At 41.4% G+C, this 23,199-nt stretch overlaps 1 protein-coding gene across 1 annotated transcript in view; it reads right to left on the reverse strand.

Moving 5' to 3' along the window:
• The window catches only part of LOC135511041 (E3 ubiquitin-protein ligase NEURL1-like), a 58,173-nt gene extending 38,994 nt beyond the window's left edge, over positions 1–19,179 (reverse strand). The window contains exons 1-3 of the mRNA XM_064932514.1: positions 18,912–19,179; positions 4,786–5,033; positions 3,750–4,071 (exon numbers count right to left, since the gene is read on the reverse strand). Of these exons, the coding sequence (XP_064788586.1) occupies positions 3,750–4,071; positions 4,786–5,033; positions 18,912–19,026 (685 nt within the window). The 5' untranslated portion in view covers positions 19,027–19,179. The remainder of the gene's footprint in view (positions 1–3,749; positions 4,072–4,785; positions 5,034–18,911) is intronic.
• Between the last annotated feature and the right edge of the window lie 4,020 nt (positions 19,180–23,199).

Genomic DNA, 23,199 nt, shown 5'->3' on the forward strand with positions numbered 1-23,199 from the left:
ACCAATACTCTTGGAAGAATGTTCTATGGACAGATGAGTCAAAAGTATAACTTTTTTGGGTGAAAGTATAACTTTTCATGCTTGAAAACCCACAAAGCAGTTCTGCATGCAAGACTGGGCCAAATTTCCTCCACAGTGATGTGAGCGACTGTTCAACAACTACAGGAAGTATTTTGTTGCAGTCATTGCAGCTAAAGGTGGCACAACCAGTTAGAGTGTAAGGGGGCAATTACCTTTTCACAAAGGGGAATTGGGCGTTTCATAAATTTGTTAACTAAATATTTAAAATAATTTTATTTGTTATTTGTAAACTCAGGTTCCCTTTATCTAATATTAGGTTTTGGTTGATGATCTGATAACATTCAGTATTAAAAAATATAAAAAACTGAAAATCAGAAAGGGGGCAAATGCAATACATAATCAAATGTATGTGGACACCTGCTCGTCGAACATCTCATTCCAACATCATGGGCATTCAATTTATAAAGCTTTTTTTTTTACATCAGCAGATGTCACAAAGTGCTATAAAGAAACCTAGCCTAAAACTCAGCAAGTAATGCAGATGAAAAAGCACGGTGGCTAGGAGAAACTCCCTAGAAAGGCAGAAACCTAGGAAGGAACCTAGTGAGGAACCAGGCTCTGAGAGGTGGCCAGTCCTTTTCTGGCTGTACCGGTGGAGATAAGAGTACATGGACATTTAAGGCCAGAATGTTGTTCAAGACCTTGAATCTAGAGGTCGACCGATTAATCAGAATGGCCGATTAATTAGGGCCGATTTCAAGTTTTCATAACAATCGGAAATCGGTATTTTTGGACACCGATTTGGCCAAACTTCTTTTTTTTCACCTTTATTTAACAAGGCAAGTCACTTAAGAACACATTCTTATTTTCAATGGCGGCCTAGGAACGGTTGGTTAACTGCCTTGTTCAGGGGCAGAACGATAGATTTGTACCATGTCAGCTCGGGGATTCAATCTTGCAACCTTACAGTTAACTAGTCCAACGCTCTAACCACCTGCATCACGAGGAGCCTGCCTGTTACGCGAATGCAGTAAGCCAAGGTAAGTTGCTAGCTAGCATTAAACTTATCTTATAAAAAACAATTAATCAATCAATCATAATCACTAGTTAACTACACATGGTTGATGATATTACTAGTTTATCTAGCATGTCCTGCGTTGCATTTAATCTATGTGGTACGTATTCGCAAAAAAGGACAGTCGTTGCTTCAATGTGTACCTAACTATAAACATCAAAGCCTTTCTTAAAATCAATACACAGAAGTATATATTTTTAAACCTGCATATTTAGCTAAAAGAAATCCAGGTTCACAGGCAATATTAACCCGGTGAAATTGTGTCACTTCTCTTGCATTCATTACACGCAAAGTCAGGGTGTATGCAAAAGTTTGGGCCGCCTGGTTCGTTGAAAACTAATTTGCCTGAATTTTACGTAATTATGACATAACATTGAAGGTTGTGCAATCTAACAGGAATATTTAGACTTATGGATGCCACCCGTTAGATAAAATACGTAACGGTTCCGTATTTCACTGAAAGAATAAACATCTTGTCTGAGATGATAGTTTCCGGATTCGACCATGTTAATGACCCAAGGCTCGTATTTCTGTGTGTTATTATGTTATAAATAAGTCTATGATTTGATCGAGCAGTCTGACTGAGCGATGGTAGGCACCAGCAGGCTCGTAAGCATTCATTCAAACAGCACTTTCGTGCATTTTGCCAGCAGCTCTTTGCTGAGACTTAACATGCTGACCAGACAGGACACATTAAGTGCGTGAGCGTCACAAAATAAAATGTAGAAATCCATGTTATTCATTTATTGCACCCACACCGCTCACGCGCCAACGAGCGTGTGCAATGCTAAGGGCTAAAATAGAACTCCTTTCTATTTTTGACGCAGATCGTGCTGAAAGTCCTGCCTCTCCCATCTCCTCATTGGTTTATAGAAGCAGGTACCCACGTGCCATCTCCTCATTGGTTATACCCACGTGGGTGATTGAAAGACAAACTGTTTTGCCCGTGGTTGTGGTAATACAATGAAAGTTTGGATGGATCACCATATAATTTCAAAGATGAAAACGCCTGGAAGGAGGAGAGATGACTAGAAACGATTCGGTTGGCCATTTTATGTGTGGATTAATTGTCGGAGTAGAGGACCTTGTGCTTTTCAGGTAAAATAACAACTCAATGTTTATATCCCAAGACAAATTAGCTAGCAACAGCAAGCTAGCTAAATAGGACAAATTAGCTAGCAAGTGCAAGCTAACTAGCTAAATTGCCATACATGTTTAATGCTCTTCGACCTGTCCCCAAATTAATGTCATTGGTTCAGAGTTTGTTTTGATATTTTAACCTGCGTGTCATGATCTCTTTTGGTGTAGGGGGACAAAATTAATGTATGCACGATGGCGCACGTGCGCAGCCGGTTTGGGTTCCGTGTTAGGGTTTTAGTTCCCTTAACAGGCTTTTCATTCAGGAACTTCAGATAAAAAGGTTAGCTTGACCTTGTGAAATAAAAGGAGTGAACCTTTTTAAACATGCTTTGATTATTACTCTAGAAAATTTAATTTGAAAATTGAAAACATACTTGAAATATAGCTAAATTAATTTATTTCCAAAAGGGGAAAGTTAGACAGCATATTCACTACAACGGGACTCATTGCAACATAACTGATCACTTGTAAAAACAACTCCACCAACCAACTTATTTGCCAGAATATACTCCTAATACCCTCTATTTCTGCTCTAAAAGCACTGTGGTTATGTATACGATTGCATGAAGGAGCATACTGAATAGAGATGGCACTCAACCATGATAATATTCTGTATATACTGAACAATTCAAAAACGCCCATGCTGGTGTGCTCTACTGTATTAGAGAAAACCTTTTCTCAGGGCTTTGGATGAGCCTTAGCTAAGTGAGTCATTAACATCAGCAGTTCATGACTACAATAACCAAGCCTTTCTGTATTGATATCTGTGTAGGAAGAGAGCCTAGTGATGTAATAGATCTTACTTAAATGGCAGGGGCAGCAATGTTGGTCTAGAAGACCCCTCAGGCTCATCTCAATTTACTGTCAATGTTTGGCTATGGAGATTGCACGTCAGCAACGGGTGTGGCTGAAATAGCCTAATCAACTATTTTGTGTAGTGTACTTTCTCACAGCACTGTAGTTATTTTCAGTTTAAAAAATCTGACTGCGCTCCTTTCAATTTTAATCAGTTAACCAGCTTTCAAACTGGGTAAATTTTTAGATACTGGTGAAAAAAACTTTACCTGTACATTACAAAAATGTTCTTCAACTTTTCAAAATCTGTTGGATGGGAAACTTTTCCTGAATTAGTTTCAAGTGTTTGGGGTAAACCCATCAAACAGGGCATTTCAGAATAGATGCTTTGTTTTCCAGTGGTTTTCAAATTCCACTGTGGTGGCATTTCCTTTATGCTAACAGTGTAACTACGCAACCTCTCTAATCTCTCTCCATCTTTTTTCCATTGGAGTATTTTGGAATGATGGTGTGTGGGAAAGGTAGAGCAGTAGTACAAAAGTAACATCACCAAACAACCAACCTCACGCAAACACCCACCAGCACATACAATTTTAAACATTTAACCACCACTTGTTGTCATTAGTCAATTTGGGAAATTCATCAAAATGAATTGGAATATTTGGCAAGGAACGTCATTAACCCCCATAACACTTTCCCCTCTCCCTGTGAAACTTACCCAGTAGCTGGACCCCTCGTGTCAGGCCGTAGACATCTATGAGAGCCCAGAGTGTCTCGGAGGCATGGACCCCGCTGAAGAACAGCATGGGGCTGGAGCCATTGATGCGGTAAAACACACGACCCTTCTTGTCCACCCAGAAGGAGATGACATTACCCTCATTGGACAGCTCCTCGGGCAGGGCCTTGGCCCAGAAGCCATTCTGGGAGACCAGATCTGGGCAGGCATACTTGGGCAGGTTGTCTGGGTTGATGCGGGACGGGTCCTTGGAGGTGAAGCCCAGACGCAGGGCTCCACTCCAGCAGCACTGCTTCTTAGTGATCTGGAGGGGAACAGGTAATGGGTTTGTACCATTTTTTATTTATCCTTTATTTAACTAAGCAAGTCAGTTAAGAACAAATTGTTATTTACAATGGCAGCCTAGGAACAGTGGGTTAACTGCCTTGTTCAGGGGCAGAACAACAGATTTTTACCTTATCAGCTCGGGGATTCAATCTAGTAACCTTTCAGTTACTGGCCCAACACACTAACCACTAGGCTACCTGCCACCCCAATTCAATTTTGATGAAGGGAGTTAAGCTGGTGAATGACCTAAAGTCCATTCCATTAGTTGTGTTAACCTAAGATTTACCCAAATACATTATGGTTGGCCATATGTTAAAACTTTTACAAACCAGATGGTAAACAACAACACAAATAAACACATATTGTACGTCTGTTTATCATCAGATGGGATATTCTTGTCTTGTCTCATTTAAAACCTCTATTTACACTTCTTTCACCATGCAAGATAACAGTGGCTCACATGGCAATGCTTCCCCTGCTCTTTCACTTGAGACATAGATGGACTGATAGGTGAAGTGGAAACTTTGGCTAAGCTGTTTTGGCCCACACAGAATCAGGGGAATAATGAAGGCAAAACACACAGTGAGTGAGAGAGACAGACAAACAAATAAATGGAAAACAGTTAGGCTAAAAGAAAGGAAGGAAAGACAGTGTGCTGATAACCATGGTCCACTGCCCAGTCTGTCCATACCTTGAGGCGGACCTGCTCGTACAGGGCAATGGACCGGTTGCTGAAGGTGATGGCGTTGCAGAAGCTGGCTTGCCTCTTGACGGTCCTCTGGGCCACGTCCATGATGATCTGGGAGCCCTTGGCACTGGGGTGGAAGAGCAGGGGACAAGAGGACAGGCTGCTCCCACACTGCAGGACGGGCAGACATTGCTTGGTGGGCTTATGGTGATAGCGGTGGGATGTGGTGGGGAAGGGACCACCCAGAGAATCTGAAAAGGAGGAAGCATAGGGGGAGTTACCGTAGATATACGGATCTACAAAGAACATTACTATGGCATCCACTGTTTAAATATGCACAAAGCCAATATAACAATGCATTAGCAGCATTCACACAATCAATAAAAACTGCCTTTCCTCAATGTCGTGGCGATGACTGGGTGTACAGGTAACTGCCAAAATAAAGGAAACACCAACATAAAGTGTCTTAATAGGGCGTTGGGCACCACGAGCCAGAACAGCTTCAATGCACCTTGGCATAGATTCTACAAGTGTCTGGAACTCTATTGGAGGGATGCGACACCATTCGCACATGAGAAATTCCATAATTTGGTGTTTTGTTGATGATGGTTGAAAAACGGCCATAGCATATGGTTTACATCATTTTCATGCTCATCCTACCATTCAGTGACAACTCATGCCCTGTGGATGGGGGCATCGTCATCCTATGGGGGCATAGCAATAGTAGCCAAAATGCCCTGTCTGGCATTTTTATACATTACCCTAAGCATGATGAGACGTTAATTGCTTCATTAACTCAGAAACCACACCTGTGTGGAAGCACCTGCTTTAAATATACAGTTTAAGTCAGAAGTTTACATACACTTATGTTGGAGTCATTATAACTCGCTTTTCAAGCACCTCACAAATTTCTTGTTAACAAACTATAGTTTGGGCAAGTCGGTTAGGACATCTACTTTGTGCACGACACAAGTAATTGTTCTGACAATTGTTAACAGACAGATTATTTCACTTATAATTCACTGTATCACAATTCCAGTGGGTCAGAAGTTGACATACACTAAGTTGACTGTGCCTTTAAACAGCTTGGAAAATTCCAGAAAATGATGTCATGGCTTAAGAAGCTTCTGATAGTCAAATTGGAGGTGTACCTGTGGATGTATTTCAAGGCCTACCTTCAAACTCAGTGCCTCTTTGCTTGACATCATGGGAAAATCAAAAGAAATCAGCCAATCAGCCAAAAAAAGTGTAGACCTTCACAAGTCTGGTTCATCCTTGGGAGCAATTTCCAAATGCCTGAAGGTACCACGTACAAACAATTGTACGCAAGTATAAACACCATGGGACCACTCAGCCATCATACCGCTCAGGAAGGACACGCGTTCGTTCTGTCTCCTAGAGAGGAACGTACTTTGGTGAGAAAAGTGCAAATCAATCCCAGAACAACAGCAAAGGACCTTGTGAAGATGCTGGAAACAGGTACAAATGTATCTATATCCACAATAAAACGAGTCCAATATTGACATAACCTGAAAGGCTGCTCAGCAAGGAAGAAGCCACTGCTCCAAAACAGCCATTAAAAAGCCAGACTACGGTTTGCAACTGCACATGGGGACAAAGATCGTACTTTTTGGAGAAATGTCCTCTGGTCTGAAGAAACAAAATTAAAACTTTTTTTGTTTTATTTTTATTTCTCCCTTATTTAACCAGGTAGGCAAGTTGAGAACAAGTTTTCATTCACAATTGTGACCTGGCCAAGATAAAGCAAAGCAGTTCGACACGTTTGGCCATAATGACTCGTTATGTTTAAAGGATATAGGGAGAGACTTGCAAGCCGATTAACACCATCCCAACTGTGAAGCACAGGGGTGGCAGCATCATGTTGTGGGGGTGCTTTGCTGCAGTGGTGATCCTAACTGACCTAAGTCAGGGAATTTTTACTAGGATTAAATGTCAGGAATTGTGAAAAACTGAGTTTAAATGTACTTGGCTAAGGTGAATGTAAACTTCCGACTTGAACTGTACTTCGTATCCCTCATTTCCATTTTTACCTGTATGTTTCATTAAGAACCATTTAACTCACTCTATTTTCAGAAATCCAACAACGAGTGCAAACAAAAAGATAGGTCTGTTAGTCATCTTGATTTTCTCCTTGGATGAAAATACATATTTTTTTAACTAGGCAAGTCAGTTAAGAACAAATTCTTATTTACAACTATGTCCTAGCAACAGTGGTTTAACTGTCTTACTCAGGGGCAGAACAACAGATTTTTACCTTGTCAGCTCTGGGATTCAATCTAGCAACCATTTTGGTTACTGGCCCAATGCTCTAACCACTAGGCTACCTGCCACCCTGAAATAAGAGCTGCTTGGTAACCAGAGAGAAACTGTACAGCTGCGAAAAACTCACCGAATTAGGTAATATCAGTAATTGGTCAACTCCTGTCACACCATAAATTTTTTTGTTGTTCCACATTTTGCCAATTTTGCACTGGTTTATTCGGATCCCCATTAGCTTTTGCCGAAGCAGCAGCTATTCTTCCTGGGGACCACACAAAAACAAAAACGACAAGTAACAAAGCAAAACACTGATAGACAAGAAAAGTTACACAAATTTAGCAAAAATACAATGATATTCAAACAATACAACTAAAGAATAAGGTGTGTGTGTGTGTATCATTTCAGTCTCTATTGTGCCACGATATGTTTTATCGATTGTTTTAAGGTAATTTTGCTGTTTGCTTCATTCATTGGAGATGGAAGGGAGTTCCGTGCAATTATGGCTCTGTATAATACTGTGTGTTGCCGTGAATTCATTTTGGACATGGGACTGTGAAAAGACCCCTGGTGACATGTCTTGTTGGGTAAGTATGGGCGTCTGAGCTGTATGTTATATGATTATGCAGACAATCTGGAATTTAACAGAGTAACACTCAACTAGGAAAGACTGGCATGTTGTTGATGTTACTTTTGTATGTGCAGTTAAGGGCAAGGCGTGCTGCTCTGTTTTGAGCCAGCTGCAGCTTTGCTAGGTCTTTCTTTTCTGCTCTTGACATTATTACCAGACAGTAATCAAGATGGGACAAGACCAGAGCCTGAACGAGTACAGTTGATTTGTGTAAAAAATGCAGAATATATTTGTAGTACAGATATACCTCTCCCCAGCAACTTTATCAATAGGACTTGACTGTGATAACTGACCATACAATCTAGGAGTTTAGCTTCCTGTTTGCTCAATGGTCACACCCTTTATGTACAACTCAAATAAATCTGTATTAGTAACATGCTTCATAAACAACAATGAATTGTTTACACACAGGCCCTTCCCAACAATGCAGATACAAATAAATAATAGAAAAGTAAAACACGTAATAAAAGTAATAATAAATACACAATGAGTAATGATAACTTAGTTATATACACAGCGTACAAGTACCGAGTCGATGTGCAAGGTAAGAGGTAGATATGTACATATAAGTAGGAATAAAGTGGATAAAAAACAGTAGCAGCGGTGCATGTGATGAGTCAAAAAAGTTTGTTAAATAGTTAACCAAATAGCTACCTAGACTAGATAATTCTAAACAAATTCTAAATACTCTCCTGACTCACCCAATGAGGCATGGATCTGTTTTTTTCTAAAGTATTTCTATTTTCTTCGGATCTGGAATCCCTCAACTGAAGCTAGCCAGCTAACTACCTACCAGCTATCAGTTAGCAAAACATTGCTAGCGGTCATCAGCTAACCTTTAGCTCGGAAAGCTCTCGCCAGTTCGAACAACGTGACTCAAACCAGAGCATAACAAACCTATTTCTCTCCATATCCCTGGATTCATACCGCAAACTCCGAACATTTTCATATGGATCTTCACAACTAGCTAACCGCAATCCCGGGTGACCACTCCTGGCTAGCGTTTCCATCCCAGAGCAAGCACCAATTAGCCTGAAGCTAGCCCGGACAGGGCTCCTGTGCTACCACTGAAGCCCACTCCTGGGCTAAAATATCCGGACCCCTTCTACTGCCGGTACGGGGCACGGAACCCCGCCGATCCTCTACGACTGGAATACCGACATAATCTGCCCGAGGATTCCAACAGGCCCCTCAGGTGCAATGTCCGCTGAAGGCCCATTCTGCTAACCTGCTAGGCCTTCTAGCTACCTAGAGTTACTTGGAACCCTACTAACTCCACGACTGGTCTATCAACGTCACCGCACAATGAGGCAAAAACAGACTTACCCCCATCGCGACGTCCCTCAAAGGCTAACTTGCTTGCCCCGGTCTACTAACTGCTAGCTTGCCTGCCCCGGTCTGCTAACTGCTAGCCCCTGCTAACTGCTTGCTTGCTAACCCGGTCTGCTAACTGCTAGCTTGTTTAGCACCGGTCTACTAACTGTTAGTATCGGCCTGCTAACTATCTGAATCGCCGTGTTCCCAGTCAGCCCAACCACTCACTGGACCCACATGTTCACTTGGCTACGCATGCCTCTCTCTAATATCAATAAGCATCGTCTATTCCTATCCTGGTTAGTGATTAGTGTCTTATTTCACTGTAGAGCCTCTAGTCCTGCTCAGTATGCCTTAACCAACCATGTTGTTCCACCTCCTACATAAGCGATGACAACACCTGGTTTAAACGTTTCTAGAGACTATATCTCTCTCATCATTACTCAATGCCTAGGTTTACCTCCAATGTACTCACATCCTACCTTACCTTTGTCTGTACACTATGCCTTGAATCTATGCTATTGTGCCCAGAAACCTGCTCCTTTTTCTCTCTGTTCCGAACGTGCTAGACGGCCAGTTCGTATAGCATTTAGCCGTACCCATATCCTGCTTCTCCTCTGTTCCTTTGGACATGTAGAGGTTAATCCTGGTCCTGCAGTGCCTAGCTCCACTCCCACTCCGCAGGTGCTCTCATTTGTTGACTTCTGTAACCGTAAAAGCCTTGGTTTCATGCATGTTAACATTAGAAGCCTACTCCCTAAGTTTGTTTTACTTACTGCTTCAGCACACTCTGCCAACCCGGCTGTCTTAGCCGTGTCTGAATCCTGGCTTAGGAAAACCACAAAAAAACTGAAATCTCCATCGCTAACTAAAACGTTTTCCGCCAAGATAGAACTGCCAAAGAGGGCAGTGTTGCAATCTACTGCAAAGATAGCCTGCAGAGTGCTGTATTACTATCCAAGTGTGTACCCAAACAATTCGAGCTCTACTTCTAAAAATTCACAAATTCCAGAAACAAGTCTCTCACTGTTGCCGCTTGCTATAGACCTCCCTCTGCCCCCAGCTGTGCCCTCGATACCATATGTGAATTGATTGCCCCCCATCTATCTTCTGAGCTCGTGCTACTAGGTGTCCTAAACTGGGACATGCTTAACACCCCGGCCATCCTACAATCCAAGCTTGATGCCCTCAATCTCACACAAATGATCAATGAACCTACCAGGTACAACTCCAAATCTGTAAACACGGGCACCCTCATAGATGTCATCAGAACTAACTCGCCCTCCAAATACACCTCTGCTGTTTTCAATCAAGATCTCAGCGATCACTGCCTCATTGCCTGCATACGTAATGGGTCTGTGACCAAACGACCACCCCTCATCACTGTCAAACGCTCCCTAAAACACTTCTGCGAGCAAGCCTTTCTAATTGACCTGGCCGGGGTATCCTGGAATGACATTGTTCACATCCCGTCAGTAGATGATGCCTGGCTATTCTTTAAAAGTGCCTCCTCACCATCTTAAATAAGCATGCCCCCATTCAAAAAATGTAGAGCTAGGAATAGATATAGCCCTTCGTTCACTCCAGACCTGTCTGCCCTTGACCAGCACAAAAACATCCTGTGGCGTTCTGCATTACCATCGAATAGCCCCCGTGATATGCAACTTTTCAGGGAAGTTAGGAACAAACATACACAGGCAGTTAGGAAACCTAAGGCTAGCTTTTTCAAACAAAAATTTGCATCCTGTAGTACTAACTCAAAAAAGTTCTGGGACACTGTAAAGTCCATGGAGAATAAGAGCACCTCCTCACAGCTGCCCACTGCTCTGAGGCTAGGAAACACTGTCACCACCAATAAATCCACTATAATTGAGAATTTCAATAAGCATTTCTCTACGGCTGGCCATGCTTTCCTCCTGGCTACCCCTACCCCGGTCAACTGACCGGCACCCTCCACAGCAACCCGCCAAAGCCCCCACCATTTCTCCTCCTTTACCCAAATCCAGATAGCTGATGTTCTGAAAGAGCTGCAAAATCTGGACCCCTACAAATCAGCCGGGCTAGACAATCTGGACCCTCTCTAAAATTATCTGCCGAAATTGTTGCAACCCCTATTACTAGCCTGTTCAATCTCTCTTTCGTATCGTCTGAGATTCCCAAAGATTGGAAAGCTGCCGCGGTCATCCCCCTCGTCAATGGGGGTGACACTCTAGACCCAAACAGCTTCAGACCTATATCTATCCTACCCTGTCTTTCTAAGGTCTTCGAAAGCCAAGTTAACAAACAGATTACCGACTATTTTGAAACCCACCGTACCTTCTCCACTATGCAATCTGGTTTCAGAGCTGGTCATGGGTGCACCTCAGCCACGCTCAAGGTCCTGAACGACATCATAACCGCCATCGATAAGAGACATTACTGTGCAGCCGTATTCATCGACCTGGCAAAGGTTTTCGACTCTGTCAATTACCACATTCTAATTGGCAAACTCAACAGCCTTGGTTTCTCAAATGATTTCCTTGCCTGGTTACCACCTACTTCTCTGATAGAGTTCAGTGTGTCAAATTGGAGGGCCTGTTGTCCGGACCTCTGGCAGTCTCTATGGGGGTGCCACAGTGCTCAATTCTCGGGCCGACTCTTCTCTGTATACATCAATGATGTTGCTCTTGCTGCTGGTGATTCTCTGGTACACCTCTACGCAGACGACACCATTCTGTATACTTCTGGCCCCTCTTTGGACACTGTGCTAACTAACCTCCAGACGAGCTTCAATGCCATACAACTCTCCTTCCGTGGCCTCCAACTGCTCTTAAATGCAAGTAAAACTAAATGCATGCTATTCAACCGATCACTGCCCGCACCTGCTCGCCCGTCCAGGATCACTACTCTGGATGGCTCTGACTTAGAATACGTGGACAACTACAAATACAGTGCCTTGCGAAAGTATTCGGCCCCCTTGAACTTTGCGACCTTTTGCCACATTTCAGGCTTCAAACAAAGATATAAAACTGTATTTTTTGTGAAGAATCAACAACAAGTGGGACACAATCATGAAGTGGAACAACATTTACTGGATATTTCAAATTTTTTAACAAATCAAAAGCTGAAAAATTGGGCGTGCAAAATTATTCAGCCCCTTTACTTTCAGTGCAGCAAACTCTCCACAGTGCCATCCATTTGTCACCAAAGCCCCATACACTACCCACCATTGCGACCTGTAAGCTCTCGTTGGTTGGCCCTCGCTTCATACTCGTCGCCAAACCCACTGGCTACAGGTTATCTACAAGTCTCTGCTAGGTAAAGCCCCGCCTTATCTCAGCTCACTGGTCACCATAGCAGCACCCACTCGTAGCACGCGCTCCAGCAGGTATATCTCACTGGTCACGCACAAAGCCAATTCCTCCTTTGGTCGTCTTTCCTTCCAGTTCTCTACTGCCAATGACTGGAAAGAACTGCAAAAACCTCTGAAGCTGGAGACTCATATCTCCCGCACTAGCTTTAAGCACCAGCTGTCCGAGCAGGTCACCGATCACTGCACCTGTACACAGCCCATCTGTAAACAGCCCATCTATCTACCTACCTCATCTCCATACAGTATTTATTTATTTATCTATCTTGCTCCTTGCACCACAGTATCTCTACTTGCACATTCATCTTCTGCACATATACCATTCCAGTGTGTAATTGCTATATTGTAATTACTTCGCCACCATGGCCTATTTATTGCCTTAACTCCCTTATCTTACCTCATTTGCACTCACTGTATATAGACTTTTTGTTTTATTTTGTCCTACTGTATTATTGACTATGTTTTGATTATTCCATGTGTAACTCTGCGTTGTTGTATGTGTCGAATTGCTATGCTTTATCTTGTCCAGGTCACAGTTGCAAATGAGAACTTGTTCTCAACTAGCCTACCTGGTTAAATAAAGGCGAAATAAAATAAAAATAAAATTTTAACGGTCTTATTGTTTGGGGGTAGAAGCTGTTCAGGGTCCTGTTGGTTATAGCCTTGGTGCATCGGTACCGCTTGCAGTGTAGTAGCAGAGAGACCAGTGCTGCATGGAGATTGACGCTGCAATGGATAGCTGTTTTACGGGCTCCTGACCAATTCTGCTATTTATTTTTTGTACACAATATTTCTTCCATTGTTTCCTATGACCAAAAATAGCTTCTGGACAATAACCATTGAGGTTAAGATCTTAGCTACATTTTTTAACCAAATACAATGCTTTTAGTATTACATTTTAGTCATTGAGCAAATGCTCTTATCCAGAGCAACTTACAGCATTGAGTGCATACATTTTCATACAGGTCCCCTGTGGGAAGTGAACCAACATCCCTGGCATTGCAAACACCATGCTCTACCAACTGAGCTCCATGGGACCAGTGACAAAACATTGTAGACCAGTGACAAAACATCTCAATTTAATCCATTTTAAATCCAGGCTGAAACACAACAAAATGTGGAAAAAGTCGAGGGGTGTGAATACTTTATGAAGGCACCCTATTTAAGTCCAGTTTATTATTAATCACACATTCTGATACTGATAACTCCTTATTTAGAATTTCAGTGAGCTCATTGGCTTTTGGTGCTGACATGTAGAGTGTGGAATCATCCACATACAGTGATTCTTGCTTCGTGTAAGACAAGTGGCAAATAATTTGTCAAAATTGAGAAGAGTAACAGCCCAAGCCAACTGCCCTGAGTGACACCGCACTTTACGTATCTGATGTTAGAGAAGCTTCCATTGAATAATCCTCTCTGGGATCTATTGGATAAATAACTCTCCAACCATGTGATGGCAGGATATTTAAATCAAAGAAAGTGAGTTTTTTCAATAACAGTTTATGATCAATAATATCAAAGGCTGCACTGAAATCTAACAGTACAGCTAAAACGATCACCTTATTATGCATTTATTTTAAGCAATCATCAGTCATCTAAGTCAGTGCAGTACAAGTTGAGTTACCTTCTCTGTATGCATGCTGAAAGTCAGTAGTTAACTTGTTCTGTGAAAATAGCATTGTATTTGTCCCAACACAATTCTCTCCATCAGTTTACTAAGAACAGGCAGCAAACTGATTGGATGACTGTTGGCGACAGCAAAGGGTGCTTTACTATTTTTCGGGAGTGGAATTACTTTAGCTTGCTTCCTTAAACAAACAAACAAACAAACACACACACACCTGTAGGCTTTGGTTAAAGATATAGCACTGGTTTGATCATGAGTCTTGAATATATATATGCATTCATATTGAATATAGCAACAATATATAAAGTGGAGTCCACAATTATTGACACCCTTGATAAAGATTAGCAATAATCTGAAATAAATCATTCAAATACTGAGCTATATTGTATGCTACATTTTTGGGGGGAAATTATATTTTATACTAATACAATTGCTCAGAGAAAGAGATTTTGTTTAACAAGTAACCATTTTTGTCTCAAAAAGGTAGGTCTCAAAGTATTGACACCCTAAAGATTCTTATAAATAATGTAGTCAAAAGGTCAGTATTTGATCCCATATTCCTAGCATGCAATGATTACAGCAGTGTCTCCCGACCCCTCCTGTCTCAGCCTCCAGTAATAGTTTATGTGTCGGGGCTAGGGTCAGTCTGCTATATCTGGAGTATTTCTCTTGTTTTATCCGGTGTCCTGTGTGAATTTAAGTATGCTCCTGCTAATTCTCTCTCTTTCTCTTTCTCTTGGAGGACCTGAGCCCTAGGACCATGCCTCAGGACTAGCTGGCCTGATGACTCATTGCTGTCCCCAGTCCACCTGGTCGTGCTGCTGCTCCAGTTTCAACTGTTCTGCCTGCAGCTATGGAACCCTGACCTATTCACCGGACGTGCTACCTTGTCCCGGACCTGCTGTTTTCAACTCTCTCTTTCTACCGCACCTGCTGTCTCTAACTCTGAATGATCAGCTATGAAAAGCCAACTGACATTTACTGACGAGGTCGCTGACCTGTTGCACCCTCTACAACCACTGTGATTATTATTATTTGACCCTACTAGTCATCTATGAACGTTTGAACATCTTGGCCATGTTTTGTTATCATCGCCACCCGGCAGAAGAGGTCAGAAGAGGAGTAGCCACCCCTCAGAGCCTGGTTCCTGTTGGTTTCTTCCTAGGTTACTGACATTCTAGGGAGTTTTTCCTAGCACCGTGCTTCTACATCTGCATTGCTTGCTGTTTGGGGTTTTAGGCTGGGTTTCTGTATAGCACTTTGTGACATCGGCTGATGTAAAAAGGGGTTTATAAATACATTTGATTGATTGACTCTACAAACTTGTTGGATGCATTTGCAGTTAGTTTTTGGTTGTGTGCCCAATAGAAAGTAATGGTAAATAATGTATTGTGTCATTTTGGAGTCACTTTTATTGCAAATAAGAATATAATATGTTTCTAAACACTTCTACATGTGGATGTGGATGCTACCATGATTACGAAAAATGCTGAATGAATGGTGAATAATAATAATGAGTGAGAAAGTTAAAGAGAGTCAAAGAATAGCATAACACGAAGAAAAACGACTACACCAAAGAATGAATCATGGGTAATAGCCAGCTCCTACACATACATTCTTCAATGCAGCTCTAATTGACTCCAAATCTACTGTTCTCACATCAGCCTTTTTGTAGACTGATAAGGTGTGGGTTGTGCCACTGTATGTGCAAAAAAATCAACAGTTCGGCTATTCCCCTAATCTCCTTTTCCCCATTCACATTTTCACATCTCCCTTCAAAGCAATACAACAATGCCAAGGACATTGAGTTGTCAGGAAGATATTTCTAGTGAGATCATCCCAAATAATGACTTATTCAACAGACAATTGTGTGGGAATGAGGCATATGTACCAATTGTTGTTTTATGACTTGCACTTAGCCGATTGTCAAATTAACAGTCACAAATAATATTTTATAATATATAATAATATGAAGATAATATCACAAGTACCTATTCTTTACAAACCTACAGTATAAACCAGCAGAGGTTTGGAAGCAGGTCAACACTGGCCCGTCACCAGGGCACTGCACTAAAAAGCAAAAGGTCTAAGGATCAACAACTAGAGGAGCACATTTGCCTAATTAAGAGGTGTGTGTGTGTGTGTGTGTGTGTGTGTGTGTGTGTGTGTGTGTGTGTGTGTGTGTGTGTGTGTGTGTGTGTGTGTGTGTGTGAGGGAGAGTATCCCTAGTCTAATTTCTTAGGGATAGAAAGTTATTATTGCTCCTGACCTATAGGGGTCAAGACCTTTTCAGTGTACCCAGAAGACATTTCAATTAGGCAGCTTATATTGGCAACAGAGAATCATGGGGCTTCTGCGAATGCAGTCACTTCAATTTCAATAAACAGTCTCATATCTATCCATGGATGTACATATAGCATCATTTGAATAACACATTTTGACCAGGAAATTAACCAAAGATAAACAGCACAGAATTTGTCATGTGTTTCTACAGTTATTTTCTCCATTGTTGAAACTCTTTTAGATTGTGGCTGCCAAGAGAACTCCAACGAATTGTTCAGGCTGAACTGGCATAGGAAAAGTACAGCCTATTTGTCAGAGTATACACTACTGACTTGAGGTATTCACGTCTGTCCCTGGGCTACATAAAAATGATGAATGGTTCTCTATGTACAACAATGGTCCTAAATTATGTCACAATAAATCAAGTAACCATATTTTATTCATCATGTCAGATTGTTTGATGGCAACATAAAAGGGTGTATTGTATTCAACCATTGGCCAAGCAAATGATAATGCATGACATGCCAGAACATACAAAACAAACACTTTTGGTTGACTCAAGTCCAAAATTAGTTTACAAAAGACCTCACAAATGCCAAATGCATTTTGCTTGTTGTTACTACTGCTGCACCATTGATAGAGTTGAATTCTTTATGCTTATTTACCTTCAGCATTACATTGGATTGTCTGAGAAGGTCAGTGCCTACCTCCTCAACGGCACAGAGGTTCTCTGGGCATGTCTTGAGAGCAATGCAACCAGACAGAGATGTCAAGCATAACATTGAGCAGAGACTAGGCATGATAAAGAGAAGTGCCATGACAAGCATCAGGCACTCAGGTTAAGGAAGGGGAATATTGCTCAGAGCTCAATCGTCATTGATTGGTCAGGGCAACCAAACAGTGAAGCCTGGATAGACAGAGCCAGAGACCGCCATAGGCAGTCACACCTGGCCCGCTGCCCCGCTCTGGAGTCTTTTTTCCAGACTTGACATTACGTAAACATCAGGGCTCAGTGACCTGCTAATGTGGGACAACAGCTCAGAGGCAGCAGCCCTGGAGAGCACAGGGCAAGTGTGTTACAGCAGCTTGGTTGTCACACTGTGTCATCTCTGAAAGGGACAGGTGGAGGTTGGCCCTAACCACTGATCTAATGTCAGTTTTACATGGGACCTGCTGATGGTCAAGGTTTAGCTGGGTTTAAGTAAGATGTTCCTAGATCTGACTCTAAGGGCATCTGGCTGCCTAGAGCCACTGGGAAGCCTAGGGTGTGTACTACCCTGGCTGTCACAACTATAATTTCACATTTCTAATAGACCTCTCCTACCTGTGAGGTCTAATGTAAACTATAAACTTAGTGGTTTGAGCCCTGAATGCTGATTGGCTGACAGTTGTGGTACACCACAGGTATGACAACACATTTATTTGTACTGCTCTAATTACGTTGGTAACCCATTTATGATAGCAATAAGGCACCTTGGGGGTTTGTGATATGGCCAATATACCATGGCTTAGCGCTGTGTCCAGGCACTCCGCGTTGCGCCTAAGAACAGCCCTGAGCCGTGGTATATTGGCCATATACACCACGCCCTCTCGGGCCTTATTGCTTAAGTATATCATATACTGTACATTGCACACAATCTCTGTATCATTGCATAGCTAGGAAAGCAGTTTGTGTCGTTCACCAAGATGGTGCCAATAGACACCTTGTTTCAGGCTCTTTTACAAGCATTTGGCTACACCCGCAATAACATCTGATAAATATGTGTATGTGACCAATAAAATATGAATGTTTATACAAGTTTAGAACCTCTTATTATAGCCTCATCATAGAGATCTATCTGACAAGGGACAAAAAACAAATACAATGTATTACACTATGAGGCTGTCATTGTAAATAAGAATTTGTTCTTAACTGACTTGCCTAGTTAAAATAAAACATAAAAATAATCAGAGTAGAACTGCAGACTATATGCATTAATTTAGAGTAATTTAACAGGATTAATTAGATTAGTTATGTCATTGCATATGGTCTTGTGGAGTATCAGACAACTGATTGGACACTTGGGCAGTCAATGAGAGGCACACTGTTTACAAATACTAGGCAAGGTAAACGATTTAAATAATAATAATTAAGGAACACCATTTCTCCACATTGATAACTTCAAAATCCAGTTATATTCAAAGTCCAGTTATTTGGCTCAATAATCCCAGATATACTTAACCATAAATTGTAACCTGAAGAAAATATGTAGCAAATGAAAAAAACAAGAGATATAAATACCATCAGCCAATTTGCAACTATGCAAATACGAAGTTAATTCTTGAACATTCACGTTGCTGCACATAACAGAATATTGCATTGCAATAATTGTGTTTGAACGTTAGCATGCATCTAACATAAAAAAGCACACAAGTCATAGCTAGAGCATTCATAATACTTTAACAAATTTTCTTGCTGACTCATTTCTTTCTGTGAGGGATAAACTGACACTTAACCAATTTAGAATCATCCTCAAATTATGCAATTTTTGCCTCTAGGTTTACATTGTAGCATATCCCATCAGCAACGTTTTTATTATTGCTAAATATACGCAATCAATAATCGAATATAGGCTACCCCCCCACAAAAAAAAGTAAAATATCCTTACCGTACAAGGTATGTCTTGTTATCTGACCTCCCATGTTTAAATACAAGGTGAGTTCCTCTTCTCTGGTTTTGTTAGATAAAATATTCACAGACATGCGCTGCTTGGCTGTCAACATAACATAATCAGATAATCACGATTTCGTTCTCTCCAAACACCGTTTACCCTCAGTGTAGTTAGTGGCTGTCCAAGGCTATTTACATTGGACCGCGGCAGATAGGCTACAAAGCAGTCCCACACGCAGCGCAGAATAACGTTGAAATTAACATAAAATGTGGAGGTGGAGCTTCAAGAATAACAATTAACGCAGTCGATACCACCGAGGAAGGTGCCTTCAAACTTTTCTCCTTTTGAAGTCGACAATAGCCTACGTGACCGCATTTTTCGGTAAACAAGCCTAGCGCGCCCAAAACCAGTATGCACTGAGAGGAAACCAGCTATAGGAAATCTGAACGGTGTACATCGTTTTGTCAATGCAGGGAAATTCCACCAATTTACTTGTAGCTACCTTAGGATGCATTTACACAGGCAGCCAAATTATGCATTTATTTTATCACTAATTGGACTTTTGAAAAAATCTGATATGAATGTTCAAAAGACAAATTAGTGGAAAAAATATCAGAATTGGGCTGCCTGTGTAAACACAGCTTAAGTTTAATAGCTAAAATCATCTGCAATCTACACTATATATACAAAATATGTGGACACCCCTTCAATTTAGTGGATTTGGCTCCTTCAGCCACACCCATTGATGACAGGTGTACAAAATTGAGCACACAGGTATACAATCTCCACGGAGAAACATTGGCAGTAGAATGGCCTTACTGAAGAGCTCAGTGACTTTCAGCGTGGCACCGTTATAGGATGCTACCTTTCCAACAAGTCAGTTCTCAAATTTATGCCCTGCGACAGTAGATCTGCCCCAGTCAAATGTAAGTGTTGTTATTGTGAAGTGGAGATGTCTAGGAGCAACAACGGCTCAGTCGTGAAGTGGAAGGCCACACAAGCTTACAGAACAAGACCACTGAGTGCTGAAGCGCGTACCGCATAAAAATTGTCTGTCCTTGGTTGCAACACTCACTACCGAGTTTCAAACTGCCTCTGGAAGCAACGTCAGCACATTAACTGTTAGTTGGGAGTTTCATGAAATGGGTTTCCGCGGCCGAGTAGCCGCATACAAGCCTAAAATCACCATGTGCAATGCCAAGCGTCGACTGGAGTGGTGTAAAGCTGGCTTCCATTGGAATCTGGAGCATTGGAAACACGTTCTCTGGAGTGATGAATCACGATTCACCGTCTGGCAGTCCAACGGACAAATCTGGGTTTGGCCGATGTCAGGAGAACACAAACTGACCGAATGCATAACGCCAACTGTAAAGTTAGGTGGAGGAGGAATAATTGTCTGGGGCTGGTTTTCATGGTTTGGGCAATGCCCCTTAGATCCAGTGAATGGAAACCTTAATGCTACAACATACAATGACATTCTAGAGAATTCTGAGCTTCCAACCTTGTGGCAACAGTTTGAGGAAGGCCCTTTCCTGTTCCAGCATGACAATGCACCGGCGCACAAAGCGCAGTCCATACAGAAATGGTTTGTCAAGATCAGTGTGGAAGAAATTGCCTGGCCTGCAAGAAGCCCTGACCTCCACCCCATCGAACACCTTTGGGTTGATTTGTAACGCCGACTGCGAGCCAGGCCTATCACCCAACATCAGTGCCCGACCTCACCCTATGCTCTCATGGCTGAATGGAAGCAAGTCCCCGCAGCAGTGTTCCAACATCTAGTGGAAAGCATTCCCGGAAGAGTGGCTGTTATAGCAGCAAAGGGGGGACCAACTTCTAACTCCCCTATTAATGCCCATGATTTTAGAACGAGATGTTCAATGAGCAGGTGTCCACATACTTTTGGTTTTGTAGTGTATGTCAATTGGTTTGAATGTTTATGGTCAATTGTCAATAGAGAGTTATATTAATGATCTATTTTTGTAGGCACTAATTTCGCCATGGTTCGTTGGACAAAGCCTATGGGAAAATTAATTTTATTTTTGTAGGGTTTTTTGATAAACGCCGAAAATAAGGTCTGTAGTAAATAAACTCAGGAGATCTTATACATTTTGTTCTATGAGATAATCTTCTTTAACTAATTTAACTTTTTTGAATTTTGAAGCATTTAAGTAATAACAAAACACATAATGCACATAAAGGCTTCATAATCCATAAAGGTCATGTTAACTGACTGATATCTCATAGAACAAAATGTATAAGATCTCCTAAACCTGTTTTAACCTCAGACCTTATTTTCAGCGTTAATCCCAAAACCTTATTCTCTCCCCATTAATTTTCCCCATAGGAAAGGCTGAACGAACCAGAGATAACTCATTTCAATTTTTTAGGACTACAAGATGGCGAGTTCTATTGTAGGTCTTGTGCAGCCCAAATTTTAGGTAGATATTTATTAATAAGATATTAATTAACAGTAGGCCTACAGTACGCACAACTTCTGATTTTGGTTGCACTTTCAATGTCGGGCATTGGAGGAAAAAGTACCCAACTGTCATACTTGAGTAAAAGTAAAAATAGAAAATGACTCAAGTAAAAGTAGTCACCCAGTAAAATTCTTCTTGAGTAGAAGTCTAAAGTATTTGGTTTAAAATATACTTAAGTATTAATACTTTCAAATTCTTTATATTAAGCAAACCAGATGGCACCATTTTCTTGTTTTTTTTTAAATTTAATGAAAGCCAGGGGCACACTCCAACACTCAGACATCATTAACAAACAAAGCATATCGGTATAGTGAGTCCGCCAGATAAGAGACAGTAGAGATGACCAGGGATGTTCTGTTGATAAGTGTGTGAATTTAACTATTTACTGTTCTGCTAACCATTCAAAATGTAACAATTACTTTTGGGTGTCAAGGAAAATGTATGGCATAACCAGTACAACATTTTCTTAGTCAAATAGTAAAGTAAAGTACAGATGCCCAAAAAAACTACTTAAGTAGTACTTTAAAGTATTTTTACTTACCTATTTTACAGCACTGGTGAAAAGGTAGGCCTAGTCTATATATAGCATGGTACAAATTATCCGTTGGTAGACTGAACAAACGCTGTCATTCAAAATTTTGAATGACAGCACTTGTTCAAAATTGGCTCTCATGAGCATAGCAAGAGAACACTACCATAGCAAAAATCCAATTGGTTTTTGCTATGCTCATAAGAGCCAATTTTGAACACTGATGCATTTTGAAAGGTTTGACTGTGGAGCAGCTAAGATGCCCATAGGCAGCTAGCTGTGGGCCGGAGCTGAATAAATTAATTGAGGATGCCAAGACAGCAGGGAGGTGCCCATTGGGAGCTTATTGAAGGATAAAAGTCTACGAAAGCACAAGTTTGCAGACTAACACACTTGACTACAGGTGAAGGATGAAACAAAAGCTACAAACATGTGCTTTTGTAGACTTGTATCATTCAATGTTACATTGCATCATCATAGCCTCGGCTCCCAATGGGCAACCTCTCAGAATTGCACTGGCTTCCATTTTCCCAAAGAAAATGGTAGTTCTTTGTTGGTTTTATTAGACATGGCAAACAAGCCACTTGTTACAGTGTAGGTCTGCTCAGCAGTGTCTGGGTCCAGCCATGCCAAGATGGCATCATCATAGCCTCGGCTCCCAATGGGCAACCTCTCAGAATTTTCTTTATCACCTTTCTTGTTACATAATGCATGTCGCAAGCCAGCCTTCAGATACGTAGCTTGGCTAAGAGCATTGGTGTTCATAATACACTGTTTGAAGCCATACTGGTTAACTAGACACGCGTTTGACTGACAGGCGAGTTTGTATAAAACAGCCATTCTTTAAGCCGTCTCTGCTTGTCCAGTTGTTGTTAGCTGTTTCTGTCACTATTGATCCCAAGCACATTGACAGAATGGAAATCAGAGAAAAATGACAGCAGCCTTTACTTGACAAAATTTACAATTTATTAGATCTTTTAAACATAAAAACTACATTTCTGATGATGGATTGTACAGTTTATTGATAGGAAAATTGACAAAAACACTTTTGGCTCAGGAAATAGGAATACAAAGAGAATAACAGTGCACTTGGAGGATGTTTTCATCTATGATGGAGACCCCCTGTGGCTATTACATTTATTATTAACATTGCTACAGGCCACCTGATCACTTGGCTTGGAAAATATGATTGGGCCTTTACTGATAACAGGAGGAGTGTTGTAAACATGTAGAACAGCATGGCCTGGAGTGAAATAACTCTCTCTGTACAGCATGT

This window comes from Oncorhynchus masou, chromosome 23 (assembly GCF_036934945.1).
Source record: "Oncorhynchus masou masou isolate Uvic2021 chromosome 23, UVic_Omas_1.1, whole genome shotgun sequence".
In the NCBI taxonomy this organism is placed as follows: Eukaryota; Metazoa; Chordata; class Actinopteri; order Salmoniformes; family Salmonidae; genus Oncorhynchus; species Oncorhynchus masou.